This window comes from Diadema antillarum, unplaced genomic scaffold (genome assembly GCF_040938485.1).
Source record: "Diadema antillarum isolate AM-2024a unplaced genomic scaffold, OU_Dant_1.0 seq00000810_RagTag, whole genome shotgun sequence".
NCBI classification, from domain to species: Eukaryota; Metazoa; Echinodermata; class Echinoidea; order Diadematoida; family Diadematidae; genus Diadema; species Diadema antillarum.
The window spans coordinates 2,574,195-2,588,261 of NW_027271690.1; the positions used below are offsets into that span (position 1 = coordinate 2,574,195).

At 35.5% G+C, this 14,067-nt stretch overlaps 1 protein-coding gene across 1 annotated transcript; it reads left to right on the forward strand.

Annotated features, from left to right (window-relative positions):
- Nucleotides 1-1,771: 1,771 nt before the first annotated feature.
- On the forward strand, nt 1,772-12,807 carry LOC139739715 (uncharacterized). Its single transcript, XM_071650324.1, has 4 exons — nt 1,772-1,908; nt 9,376-9,574; nt 10,123-10,209; nt 12,589-12,807. Exons 2-4 carry the CDS (start codon nt 9,382-9,384, stop codon nt 12,621-12,623), a joined length of 315 nt encoding a protein of 104 aa, XP_071506425.1. The 5' UTR covers nt 1,772-1,908; nt 9,376-9,381; the 3' UTR covers nt 12,624-12,807.
- The last annotated feature ends 1,260 nt before the right edge of the window (nt 12,808-14,067 follow it).

Genomic DNA, 14,067 nt, shown 5'->3' on the forward strand with positions numbered 1-14,067 from the left:
TTTTAATGTCATAGAGCAAAATAAAAAGTGATGCTAATTTCTCAAGTCACAGAAATCCAAGCCCCTCATGTGAAGTGAATAGCAGTTATGTGTCTGGTGTATATCATGTACACGTATATGTGCAATATTATGTGTCTGCGTGTTTGTGTGCGCGTGTGTGAGTGTGTGTGTGCGCGCACGTATTGTTTTTGCACATATACAAATATGTACGTATATTTTAATGAAACAAACGAATCTTTAAAATACCATATGTTTGGAAACTCCAATTTTAGTGATCCATACAATCTGCAATTTTCATGTATAACCTGTGTGGAAGAGGATGCAGTAATTATCAATTAAATGTACTTTATTATGTCATACTATTCAGTCATGAAGGCTGCCATGTACAGTTGATTTAAATACGTGTTTACTTATATCATTACGTCAACATTTATACAATAATATGTTGAAAATCAAAGAAAGACTGAAATACCACGTAATTCTATGAAAACAGTTCACAAAAGACTACCCCATTCTCGCCACTGCATTTTCGACATCTCGTTTTTATTGGCCGACCCCAAGTGTACTGCCTGAACGTCCCACCCCCCCCCCCAAGTCAACGTCTTCATATCGCTGCTGACAACGTAATTCTAAGCATCTATCAAGAGACACAGGAATCATGCAGAAATTACCCCCCAAATAAAGATGGAAACAAAGTTTGCATCATTACTTTCTTGGTACCCTCAAAAAGGAAGATAATTTGACTGGAGTGCGAAAGCAGAGCAAAATAGTGACAGATTTATGTACGTCCATTAGCGCAACAGGTACGAGGAAAATATGAGTTTGACACCAATGAGATAATTATCCCATCATTTAACTAAATCATAAGATGTCATTAAATAGACCCCATATCTTTGTTGTCTCATTTCAATATCAATCATTTTTCAACGAACAACTCATTATCTAAATGGAACCCATTAGCAAGATAAGGGTTCCGAAGATTGAGCGAAATATGGCTATATACATAATTATATATCATACATGTGTTCATTCGAATTTATCTAAATTCTGCGCTGCGTGGTTACTTTTGCTGAATCAGTAGCGAACAGCAATAGCAATCATTTGATTACTCTCAGGGTCGAATGGATAGCTTTTGAGTACTTGACTCTTAAAAGCACCACTTCCGTAGATTAAATCCAACTTTTGAAAAAAGGGTTTATAAAAAGTGCTTTGATGTTCACTAACTATGCCGTCAATGAGATATATATTCCTCTCCTTGCAAATTGTCACAGCTACATACATAATTATATACCATCGTACTCACACAAATACACACACACATAAACACTCATCACGTCATACACACAGATACACATATGTATGATTAAGACCACTTAATGTTTAGACTTCCGTTCAGTCGCTGTTCCGGTTTCCAGTGTAAGTTACTCCGATCATATTCATTCTACAGCGGAAAATAACCTGTCCAACAAAGAACCCACCTTGTCAATGGGAATTATTCATTCTTTGGATGACATGCATCTCTGCTCCAAAGTAATGGAAAACGCTTTAAAATGCAATAGGAGTTCCAATGCCGTCTGGCACTGGAGACTACTTTTTGGTCGGCGACCGTATTCACAAAGTGTCGCGGTTCATGAGCCATTTATTTTTACGCGGGAAAAAAGGACCGAGAATACACAGCGCAGCGGAGCGTCCCCTGACGTAGATATAAATCCACTCAATCTTGGGCCCGCGGACAGATATTTTGTGCGATGAGCGATAGGCGGGCCGAGTTTGCCGGACAAAAGGGTTACAATTTCCTTTCGAATCATTGAAGAAACATTGGACCGCAAAACAGGCGAAAGCTGAACATCTGTGGTGTTGAGATAGAAGCTCTACTTTTGAAGGGCAGGGATACAAAAACAACATAAGGTAAGATCGTTAAGTTGATTTGAAAGATAGTGTATCATGAATTACATAACGTGAGGATATCAAAGATCGTCGATATCGCTTCGAGAGATGAGACAAGGTAACAAAATGAATAAGAGAAACTTATGTTAAACTTGCCCGTCTACTCGAAGGTGTTGGGCAATGTAAGATAAAGTTTTCTTTCCGCATAGTCTCGTGGCACATACCATCATCATTTTTTTTGTGCTACATATTATTTCTTTCCGTTTTTGTTTTTGTGTATATTGCTTCCAAGAAATCGGTTGAACTTAAGATTTTTTGCCTTTTACCGTTAGAGCTATTAAAATATTTCCTTTTTCATCTTTTTTCCCTTTTTCACCTTTTCTCTTGATTTGTAATGAAATTGTGTTGTGCTATAGTGTTTATGCATACGCATATTCATGATATGATTCTATATATTGGTAAATTCCTAAGCTCTCATAATCACGAGGCTGACACACCTGTAGTTGTGATGAGCTACCATTTCAATAGCTGCGTACTTATACATTTTGCGGAAGAATCTATGCATTATTTCTGTCATTTCCAACGACGAGGTGTTTCAATACCAAGTCTCAGTAGCCATAATTATACTCACTGTCCACATGCTAGTTTTCCGTATAGGTATATACATTAAAGGCTAAATCAAATATTCGGCAGGACATTAAAGGGAAAATCCCGTCTAAATATAAGTTAAAGAGTACAAAAAAAAAAGAGTACAAAAAAGTTTTAAAAAGAGTAAAAAAAAAAGTTCAACGATAAAAAATTGACTGAAATCGGTTGAAAAATGAGGACGATAATAAACATTTCAAATTGTTGCTAATTTCTGTAAAATAGTTCTTGTACAGTAGACATGAATATACAAATGAGTGAGCTAATATTGTCATATCCTCACAATTTTCCATTGCTCGTGTTCTGTCAATGAAGTGTGAAACGCAATGTTATTCCTGGTTGAATAACTTCAGAATAGTGATCAGTTAGATATACCAGGATTTGAGCCTCGGGCATAATTGCATTTGAATGAAAAACTGGAAATTTCTAAATCTTATGTACAAACTGTATGTCAAGTTGTGAGGGGATGACATGCTCACTGGGTCATTTGCATATTCATATTGACCGTTCAAGAGCTGTTTCCTGAAAAATAAGCGAAACTTCGAAATGTCATTTAACTTCCTTATTTATCACCCGATTTTAATCATAATTTTACTGTTGAACTAATAATATTTTACTCTTTCCTATCAGACTTACTTATATTTAGACTGGATTTCCCCTTTAATCATGTTAATTCTTGCAGTGTTTTTTTTTTGTATCTTCTCGTTTCCCGTCGCCATGGCGTATACATTCAAAAGCATTTCGTTTCAAAGGCGATTTCTTCACTGCTGTTTTAACATATCCATAAGAAAAAATATTCAGGAAACGGTTGTTCATTGTTCTTCTTTACGTGTGCTTCTTTTGGTTAGTTATGTGTTTAACGACTGGCATTGCCTCTTTCTTGTTTTTTTTTATGTCTTTTTTCAATGTGTGGGGCTGAAGTACGCGCACTGAATCTGTTAGAAACATTTAAGAAATTTGTAAAACAGTCACGAATATATCTGAAAGTCCGCTCGCTTGTAAAAGCGCGAATGCATGCATGCTATGATATTAAAGGCACTGTTGTAACTATTGTAAATCAAGTTTTGATAGGTGAAGAGAAGAATTTCCGGCATTGCTCTCTTTGGGGTTTAAAAGCTTTTAAATCACCAATGAATTCATGGACACTTCTGGAGGTAAAGCTATCTCCAAAAATGTAAATTTTGTTCACAATGTTGCACACAAGAGAACATAGGGAACTGAAAGATTGACTGGAGCACAAAATCAGATTTTAAAGAACGTCAAAAAATACTATCAACTCCTAGTATATGATTTCCGTTTCTACGTTTTGATGACACTAAATTTTCTATTCAATTGCAAAGCTTTAGAAAAGGATAAGTACTTCTCTGCAAACAAACAAGCAAACACTCTAGTTACAGCAACTTTGTAAATATACATTCCTTTTAGTCGCCTCTAAAAGACAACAGCAACTTTAAGCTTACCTCCGTGGTGGATGAAAATATCATTCAAGGATTGATAAATAACGAGAAAGAGAGAGAGAGAGAGAGAGAGAGAGAGATACAGAGATGGTAAGAAAGAAATTTAATATAGAAAAAAATGAGAGATGAAAAATTTTCAGTGTTAGAAATCATATTCTTATCCATTTCTTCTAACTGATATCATTTGGGATTTAACGCGCCTATATCCGTCATAATTAATGGGACTTGAGGAATAGATCCGATTTCATTTCGATGTAAATATTCTGTCACGGCTATAATTTTATATTTCACATTTGACTTGATGTTTAACTTAAAGGCTAGGGACCTAAGCATTTAGTTTCAGCTGTTACCTTCTTTGAAATGAATATTTCATCACTGAAAATTTCAAAGGTAAATGCATCTTAGCACAGATATTTTCTCTCTTTTTTTTGGAGGGAAGCTTGTAATGGATAACAGAAAAAAATGTCAATACAACTTACCAACAGCAACATTGTAATAAGCGTGTGTGTGTATTCCAGTATGTGTGTATGTGTGTGTGTGTGTGTGTGTGCAATTAAATTAATCAAATACTAATAGTAGTCATGATTCATCCAGAGAAATGAAAAAATTATTTGTATTTCAGTCAGTGATAGGCCTACATATTATGTATTATGCGTTTGAATGTGTAGTGTTTGTGCCAAACAATCCTGTAGGTACTTTAAAGAACTAATCATGTTAAGTTACGTTGAATTCTTAGAAGACGTCGTAACTCCCTCAAGGAAAGCAATGGGGGATGGGGGATGGGGGATGGGGGGTGGGGATGGGTGAGAATAAGACTGGCACGATCATTATCAATGTCACCTTACAGGCATAATTTACCATTTGCAGATGAAACAAAAACCCAGCATTAGTGCTTCAAAAATAGTTCTAAAATGTGAGTTAGGGATTGAAGCAACCAATGCAAGAATTTGAACCAGTATAATATTCGATGACGTTAAGTATTGTAAAGTATCCAAATGTGAACAATAGTTATGACAAAAATGTTTTCAGACTTAACCATCTACAGATATTAATGAGAAAAATAGTGATATCTCCTTATATTTTAGGCTTTAGTGCAAACATTTTTGAATATGGTAGGATGATTTGTGATACAACTGACCAACACATATGCATCGAAAGTGATATCTTGTACATCTTTTTAAAAAAAAACACTGTTCCCAAAGGTAAACAGGATGTTTGAATTACAATTGTATAACAGACTTTTATCGGCAAAATCAGGGGAAGCTAGAAATGAGAAATGACAATACTTTATATCAAGCCATTATCTTTTAATATATGGTCTCCTTTTCATAGGGCTTTTTCCATGTCGACTACAACCATTCAAGCAGACTTCATTAACCATTTAAATGCAACCTGTCGTCCTGAATTCATCAGAAAGAAACAGCATCAAATTGGGTACACGAGAGAGAGACAAGGAGAGACAGACAGACAGACAGTCAGACAGACAGGGAATAAGAGGGAATAGATTAGATACAGAGCCCTTGTGTGCATGTGTGTATGTGCGTGTGTGTGTGTGTGTGTGTGTGTGTATGTGTGTATGCGCGCGTTTACAGTTGCTTATTTGCAACTAACATTGGGATGGTGTAGTTTTGGTTGAGATGGTGCTTCAGGTTTCCAACTTTTTTTCTTCTTTTTTGTGTGTGTGATAATAAGAAACCTCCTATGAAATATAAAAGAGCATATAATTCTAACAGGAATTCAAATGGTTTCGAAATGGCAGATAAAGCAAATACAATGCAATCCAATAATAAAAGGTGAGACCCATCCTTTATCAGGATCGCTTCGTTGTACCTTGTTTTTGGATATCTCAGCGATTTCAAAACCAATTTTTTATCAAATAACCATTGAATTCCTCTTAGAATTGCATGGCATGCTCTTTAACTCTATTTCATAAAGTGTTTTCTCAATTTCTCACAAAAGTTACAAGTCTCAACCCTTAATATACCAGCCATTTAATCTATCTTTCATCAAAATAAACTCCTTTGTTTACAGAAATGTATTTATTTTTAGTATCCCACGTAGAATACTATATGAGATATTGATTTTCTTGTATAAAAATGTATAAATTACGCATTAAAAATAATTTTCCTCCAAGAGATGCTGAACATAGCTGGATCCAATCCGAAACCCTTGTGCATGGTTGACCGCTCTTGACCCCGGATTAAGGTCAGGCCGGGAACTTTTCTTAGCTGTTTAGCTTTTCAGATGACCCACATATTACAAAATCCCAAGTGTAAGAATTCCTTAAAAATCACTGTCTTGGAAAACTCGGAAGTATGTAAATATACAAATCCAGGATTTCTATTTTCCATTAAAAAAGAGACTACACGCTGTTCTCTATTTTCTTATTTTGTCGCTGTCATTGTCATTTTCCCTGTTCTTTCCCTCTGTTATTAAGAGAAACAAATTTTCATCTGGCCTCCTTCACCCAATCATTTTATTTACCCATTTGAGGGTTGATTGTTTTTACTGTTTAACAGGTTTCCAAGATTTCATTGGAGTAGAAGTAAAAAACTTTCTTTTGAAAGTTTGTACTGATATCTAATGGAAGTTGGCAAGATTATATTTGATATGAGAACCAACTTACCATATTTCCATAACAGACAACTCGAGATACACGTGCTTGCTTAAATAATCACTTAGACACATCACCTTACTATGCACATACAATAAGCATACCAATATGTTGAAAGTATTAAAGGTATGGATGTTCGAACGAAAAGTAAAAACATTATAAAAAACAAAGCAAGATTTCAAGAAAAATAAAAGGATACCAGACTGTTACTTGGCAATGATAACTGTCAATCGGAAAAATCTGTTCAAATCATTAAGCAAAATGTGAGGAGTGTCGATATTTTTTTTTATTCATTACTTGGAAATAATTATTACCCAATTGCGAGTTTTTTAATAGGCCATAGAAAAGTTGAGAATTAGTATGTGAAAACGAGGAACAGGGAAATGTATCTTCCCTTTGCTGTTTATTATTTTACTAAATAGAAGTGACTAGTTGACGCACTACGTCTCTTTGAAAATTCCCAATGTTATGGATATCTCTATTACGCAGTTTACGTTAGCATCTCAGGTCCGTCTCCTTCTGTTAGTCCGAAGCCTAGAAATATAATATGCTGTCAAAACTGACACTTCTCCGAATTCATTTGATTGGGGATATGATTTCAGAATGGTGCGCTTACGAGGATTCCCGTGTGGTTACTCACTGCGCCCGAGGTTTATCCTTCGAATGATCAAAACCACAGAGTTTGGATGATGCACGATTTATGAAATCATTTCAGTTTCCTTTTTTTATGTTATCTTTGTAACCCTGCAGAATTGGCGTACCCTCTGGTAGAACATAAGACATAAATCATAACGCACTGTTGTCTACTCAAACGGCTAGCCGCAGTTAACGTACGTGTCCTTTTAAGGACACCTGTCTGCCTGTATAAATCTCGCTATTTGATATGTCAGGTAGAGTAAGAGTTGTGTCGATGCACAAGTCACGTGCGGATTTTTCTTTTCCTATCTAGATGAAGCTGAAACTGAAATCCCTAACAAAAGTCACTGAAAGTGAGGCCGATATTTTGATTTAAACAAAGTTCCGTGAAATCTTGTATTGAAAGAGCCGCCACTGGTTTAGTGTAGGTATAAAGAGATGTTAAGATACTTCATGGTATTTTTTACGCGTAAGGTTAATGAAAATATCTTCAGGAGGAATTTGTATTTCCTGTATACCAAAACTGCAAAATGGGGGGGGGGGGGGGGCAAAGAGGAAACGCAACGTTTAGAGGAAGTACGTGGCAAGAATAGAAATCTATTTCCACCTCTATTGATGGGCTGTCACAGACACGCACGATTTGGTGTTCCTTCATCGCAACTTGAGTGTTATCCTAGTCGGGTGGATGAGGCGAGCGCGGTGGCCTCTGATCCGCTTGAGCGCGGAAGTTCAGTGACGTGTTTCTGGCTAAGCGTCCCAGCACCTGTTCCGTTTATAGAATTTCGACGACACATACGTCACATGACCACCAAGTTTTTGACGTCACAAATGAGAAGAAAGAAACAAGATGACATAACACTCTTTTTTAATGGTGATTGTTTCTCCAAGTATTACTATTCTATAAAAGAGAAATTTGGCTATGCTCTTATGAAATGAAACACTCATGGTAATAATGCTATCTGAAGATTCTTAAAGTTTAATGTGTTGTGTTAATGACTTGAAAGATAGACATAAAACTTACTTCTACCGTGAAAATTAAAGATTTCCCTTTATTTTGTATTTCAATCTTTGTTTTCATGTAATTTTAGATTATATACCTTGTATTTTCTGGAGATATTTGTCAATTTGTTTGAATGGCATCGTCATTAAAAGTCGACGTCCAATATTTTTGTTCATGTTGTTTGTTTGTTTTTTTTCTCTCAAATGAAATATGATGATATCCCATGGAAACGGTTCTTATTCTTGGGTAGTTGCTATCAGTAAACGTCGCACATAATATAATGGACAAAGAGACAAAGGAAAAACGTGAAATTGCTTTCTGCTCGTGTATTTCTACTTCACGATTTTCGTCGTTAGACTTTGAAGGGCAGCCGTTCGGTACTTTTTTATAATTCTTTTCAAGTGTGTCATCAACATGGCACTTGAAAAAAAAAACTATCATGAAATTCGTTGTCACGTGCGTCAAGTATGTTTCTCGTTTCCTTTCTTTGTCAAAGAGGTAATAGAACACAGAAAACAAAAACCAAATGATTGGGTTTCATCGATAATAATATTGCCGACACAAATCCGGTCATTATTTGAACATTTTAAATGGATTCCATTTTGCTAGAACAAACTGAACTTATACCTTAATGGCATTGCAGTTAATCGGTGAAGTCATTGAAAGGACTTGTTATTTGATGTATTCTCTCCCGCCTTACAATGGAGAGCAAAATAATGAGGTTTGATGAGATGGCGGGGAAGAGAAAGTAAGCAATCTGGCAAGCACAATCCCTTCTCGACTGAGGTAGCTCATTAATTTGATACAATGGTAACAATGGGATTTGCAATAACTCTCCATCGTTTTACTTTCCTCTCCAATCATCTGGAAGCTTCGAAACACTTAACTTTTTTTATTGGTTTGTTTGTTTCCAAACGTCTATTTTCTCCTATAAATTTTCTGTCTCCCACTCAAACTGCTTTCTTTCAATTTGTTTTCTGATTTACTTTGGCCTCTCATTTTATTATTTTTTTTCAATTTTCCTTCTTTTAATAGTTTGACAACCTCTCTGGTACTTCCATATCTCTTTCTTGCACCATCATGTGTATGCATTATCATAGTGATATCTTATTTAATGTTTTCTGCATTTCTTTCAGTCAAACATGAAGATAAGCAGTGGATTCAACGTCCTAGTGCTGGCACTGATGACCCTTGTACTCGTAGCGGAAGCGACCTTTGACCTTGACACACTCCTGGGGATCGAAGAGCCTTATGATGATGACTTTGATCGAGATTTTGGGGACGGTTGGGACGACATTCAGTACAAGAGAGGAGTTGGCACGCAAAAGTTCATTGGTCAGTATTAGTTACTTTGGGTACTTGTAGGCCCTTTTCTCGCTTTCAGAGCAGTCAAAATGTACACCATAAGGTTATTTCACGATTAAATTACAAGGAAAGCTTTCAAAACCAGGCCAAATGAAATCTTCTCATGAGACATTGCTGTTCCCATCTTTGAGTAATGAATTAAAAATTGAATTGAAATAGCAGCATTCAGTGTTTTCAAATCTCTTTAAATTGTTTAATATTCTTTTTAAGGATAAATCAATGCAATAAATATACACTGTAGTATTCATTAAAAGAAAACGGTGATAAAAACCAAAAATCTGATCTTTTCTTTCATATGTAAAGATGCACAGATACGGAAACACTCACCCAAACTTTATAACATACCTCATGCAGTTTCCGATTCTTTTCAATGTTGAAAATGAATATTAAACAGCCAAACCCACTTCCTGAGATATATTTCCAGCCCATATAGGAGTACTTTATATTTAGGAAGGTGTTAAGCCATTTATAAGTTGGCTGTCCTTCGAGCGTCTTTTTTTATAATTTCCTTCCCACAGCCTGTTTCCACCCACTTCTCCGAACCAAATGCTTCTGTGACGTCACAAAGCCTAAATTCAGCCGGAAATATTTTTACTACTGTAGAGGTATGTCTCAATCCCATCATCGTGTTTTGAGGAATGTGTATATCAAGTTATCAAGACGACCAATTAATCAGTGGCATGAACATGATATTTAGACCTATGATGTGCCTCTTGAAGACAAAACGAACATTTCGACTGTGCTCTTCTTTCTTGTCGCGGAATCTTGCTGACATAGCTTTAAGAAGTGTTTCTGCATTATGTGTGATTTAAAAGCTGTATGAATTGTGTTTCTTTTATATGTCTGAGTATATGAATATATAATCAGTGCTACATTGTTCGTACGACGCTATATAACTTTGTAATCTTATTTTCGTTAACGTTCAAAGATTGGAAACTTGTAACTTTTCAATGATATTTTGGTGCAATAACTCGCATGTTTGCAGCCGAATGATACACACCGTGTCATGGTCTCTTTTCTGATACTAAATGCAAATATGAACGCAACACACAATCAAATTTTGCTGATTCTGGGAATTTGGTAAAGTTAAGAATGTGTGTGTTTTTTAACCTTATGATATCATTATGAATATGAATTTCTGAGCTAAGTGTTTCTGTTAAGATTTCCTTAACCTTTCTCAAAAGTGACGTGAGTAACTTTTCTTCGAACAATTTCTGTCAATGTCTCTATAATGTCAAAAGTGCATGAGTGTAATTTTGCAATTTTGCTATATATCTTTGTGAAAATATACTTGAAATGTTGATATATACATATATGTTTTATCTCTCTCTCTCTCTATCTCTCTCTCTCTCTCCTTTCTACGCGTGCATGACCCAATCGCTGATTAATTGCATGTGATCAGTCAGTAATAATGATCCTGATATGCAGTCGCTGTTTCTATGGACCTTTAATCGACGTAGGCAGCGGTAGATATTTCTCTTTTTTTTTCTGTAACAACAAGCAAAAGACAAAGGCAAGCCGGCTTCCACAATTCTTTTCAAATTGTGTTTTCTTTTACCCATTCGTCTGTGCTCTTCCTCACAAATACTCACATAAAGCATTGATTTTTTTATTGTATATTTAATCTTTATGGTTTGGTGATAAATGTAACTATACTCCTGTCATGAAACGATAGGAAAACTGACGAAAGAAAAAAAAAGAATATGTTCTTGTAGCATATCAACCATTTATCTAAAATGTTATAATTCAGATATAAATTATGATACGCTGCTCAAAACACAAAAGCACTATGCTTCAGAGTAATTTTGTTTGTTTGTTTGTTCTTTCTGTCAAGTAATCCTGAAAGTTTTGTATCTTGACAGGAGCAGAAGACGATATTGTCTTTAAACAGATATCTGATCGAATTCTAATTTATCAGCCAAATCATTTCTGTTTACCTCTTGTTTGCTTAGGCTCTACGGTTGAAACATTATCAACGTAAAATGATGAAGGGTCGCATAAGATTTCTCAACACACGTGACAAGAATGTCATTTACGATGTAAACATCAGTGGTGTGTAATATAGAGTAGTATCTGTTTAAACCATGATTCAACAACAATGTTTAGCTTCAGATTTCCTGAGTTTTTATGCTTGTGTAGTGTGTCTGCATAATTCCTTGTGTAAGTTTGCTGAAAGACATTCTTAAGCTTATCTTTTAATACTACTTTTGCATCCGCTTCGACGATGTATGCATGAGAATGTAGACTGATGTTGTTTAAGTTTCAGTAGTCTCCATCTTGTCTAGGTTGTGTGTCATACCTCACCACTCTTTTATTTTGAATGTAATTTTTGAGCGAAATGAATTTTGATTGTATTGCACTTTGCTAGGCAAATAAAAGTAAAATAACATAATTATGAAAGATGTCTATCTTTCCGAATAAATCATGCCAGAATTGTGTTCACACATCAAAATGTATTTATTTCCTGATAGAATATTCCAAACCATGCAATAACGGTAATAATAATCGTCATCATCATCATCATCATCGTTATAACTATAATGGACATGAAATCGGATGGTGCTTATCAATCCCGTTTATAGTAATGACAATAATTTGACTCATAGAATTAACAGCTCCCACATTTGCAAGTAATTAATTGACAGTTAATGTAAGATTAGTTTGACCCCTCCCCCCTTTTTTAATGGATACCGTATAGTAGGGAAGATATCTTACTGTAACATGTATTTATTCATTCAATAATTGTTGCATTCAGTATGAGAACAAATAATACATGAAAAGCAGCGGATGATCATGTTATAGTAATTGGCCATGGTGATTAACTAATGTGCAAAATTTTAGAGTGCTTCTCACTCTTATATTTTCTGATTACATATGAAATCGTGTCAGACAAAGACAAAGATAAATTATCATGATGTGAATATCTAAATATTCCCCTTTTTTGAAATTGTACATTAACGCAACAATGTCTCGTTTTATTTCAGGTGCCAGACGTCACAGCGAACTTCGCCCAGTTTAGATGAATGCGGAAATTTGACTGAATCCAGCAGCTTTCATTTTGTTATTAAGTGTTCGGTTTAGATTTAGCGTCGTAGGTGGATATCTTAGCATCGTTTCACGGTTTAACATGATGGATCGCAATGCCATTCTTATTCCAACGTTAACGTAACCTGTGATGAATTTTGATTTCACGAATGCACATTTTCTAGGGACAATCTTTGTGATCTTAAGGTGACAAGAACATTTCAGATGCTTTTTTTTTTGGGGGGGGGGGGTGGGGGAGGGGGCGCTGTGGCATAGTGGATACGACTCCCGTATCTCCCAATCCGAGGACCCGAGTTCGATTCCCGAACAGTGCTTACGTCCTTGGACAAGATGTTTTCCCCAACATGTCCCTCTTTACCCAGGTGTATAAGTGGGTACCCTGGATAAATAAGACCTTATTATTATTATCGTTATTATCATTATCATCATTACTATTACCAACAAATTGAGAAAATGACCTTTTGAAACAGTATAGCTAGATTTCTTCGTTCATCCACTGCTCATACCTTTCGAGTTCGCCGTACTCATTATGGGGCAGCAGAGCTTTCACCCAGTCTGGCTCTTCTCTCTGAAAGTCATTGCCTTTGAAACTGAGAATGGAGACCTCATTCCCTCTGTTCAAGAGGGAACTCAAAACCTTTTTGTTTCAGTAACTTTGTGCTTTCTTTCAATTGTGATCTTTTCCTGACTGAAGCAATGTGAGAGGAGGTCTTGCCTTTCTGCGCCAGGGGTGCCACTGTGTGACAGACATGTCGCATTACAAGACTTTATTATCATTATTATTATTATTATTGTTATCATTATTATTATTATTATTATTATTATTATTATTATTATTATATTTACCAGCCTTAAATGAAATCGAATTGAATCGCCCTAAAGAATTAGGATAACTGTCAATGTTGCTAAACACCTATTCCCTTTTTAGCCTTTACTTTGCATGTGCTACTAGCACATTTGGTAATATATTGGACAATATCAGATTATACTATGGGAATTATTGCACTATTTTGCTCTACGTTATTCAGAATTGTATGAGGAACCACCCAAAAAAAAAAATCCTGCAGTTTATCAAAACCTTGTTCGCAAATGACTCCAGACTCCCTGTTTTCATCGAAAGTTGGAAAAGTAAACAAAATGTTGTAAATGAAGACCTATTTCATACATGCATGTTTTGTTTTAAATACATTAAATTTTGAGTATTCAAAGTAGTCTTTTTTCTAACAAAACACAAAAACGTTACACAGCATACAAAATGTAAGCGATCCAGCGATCCATCATTGATTGTCATGTCAGGTCACAAATCTTGAATTGCGGATTTGTGTCTCGTCTTGCATTGTCCAGTTTGTGTGATTTGATGTCTTTTTTGGAAAATAAAGTTTCGAAGTGCCGAAAAAAAAAGAATTCATAGCTTTGAA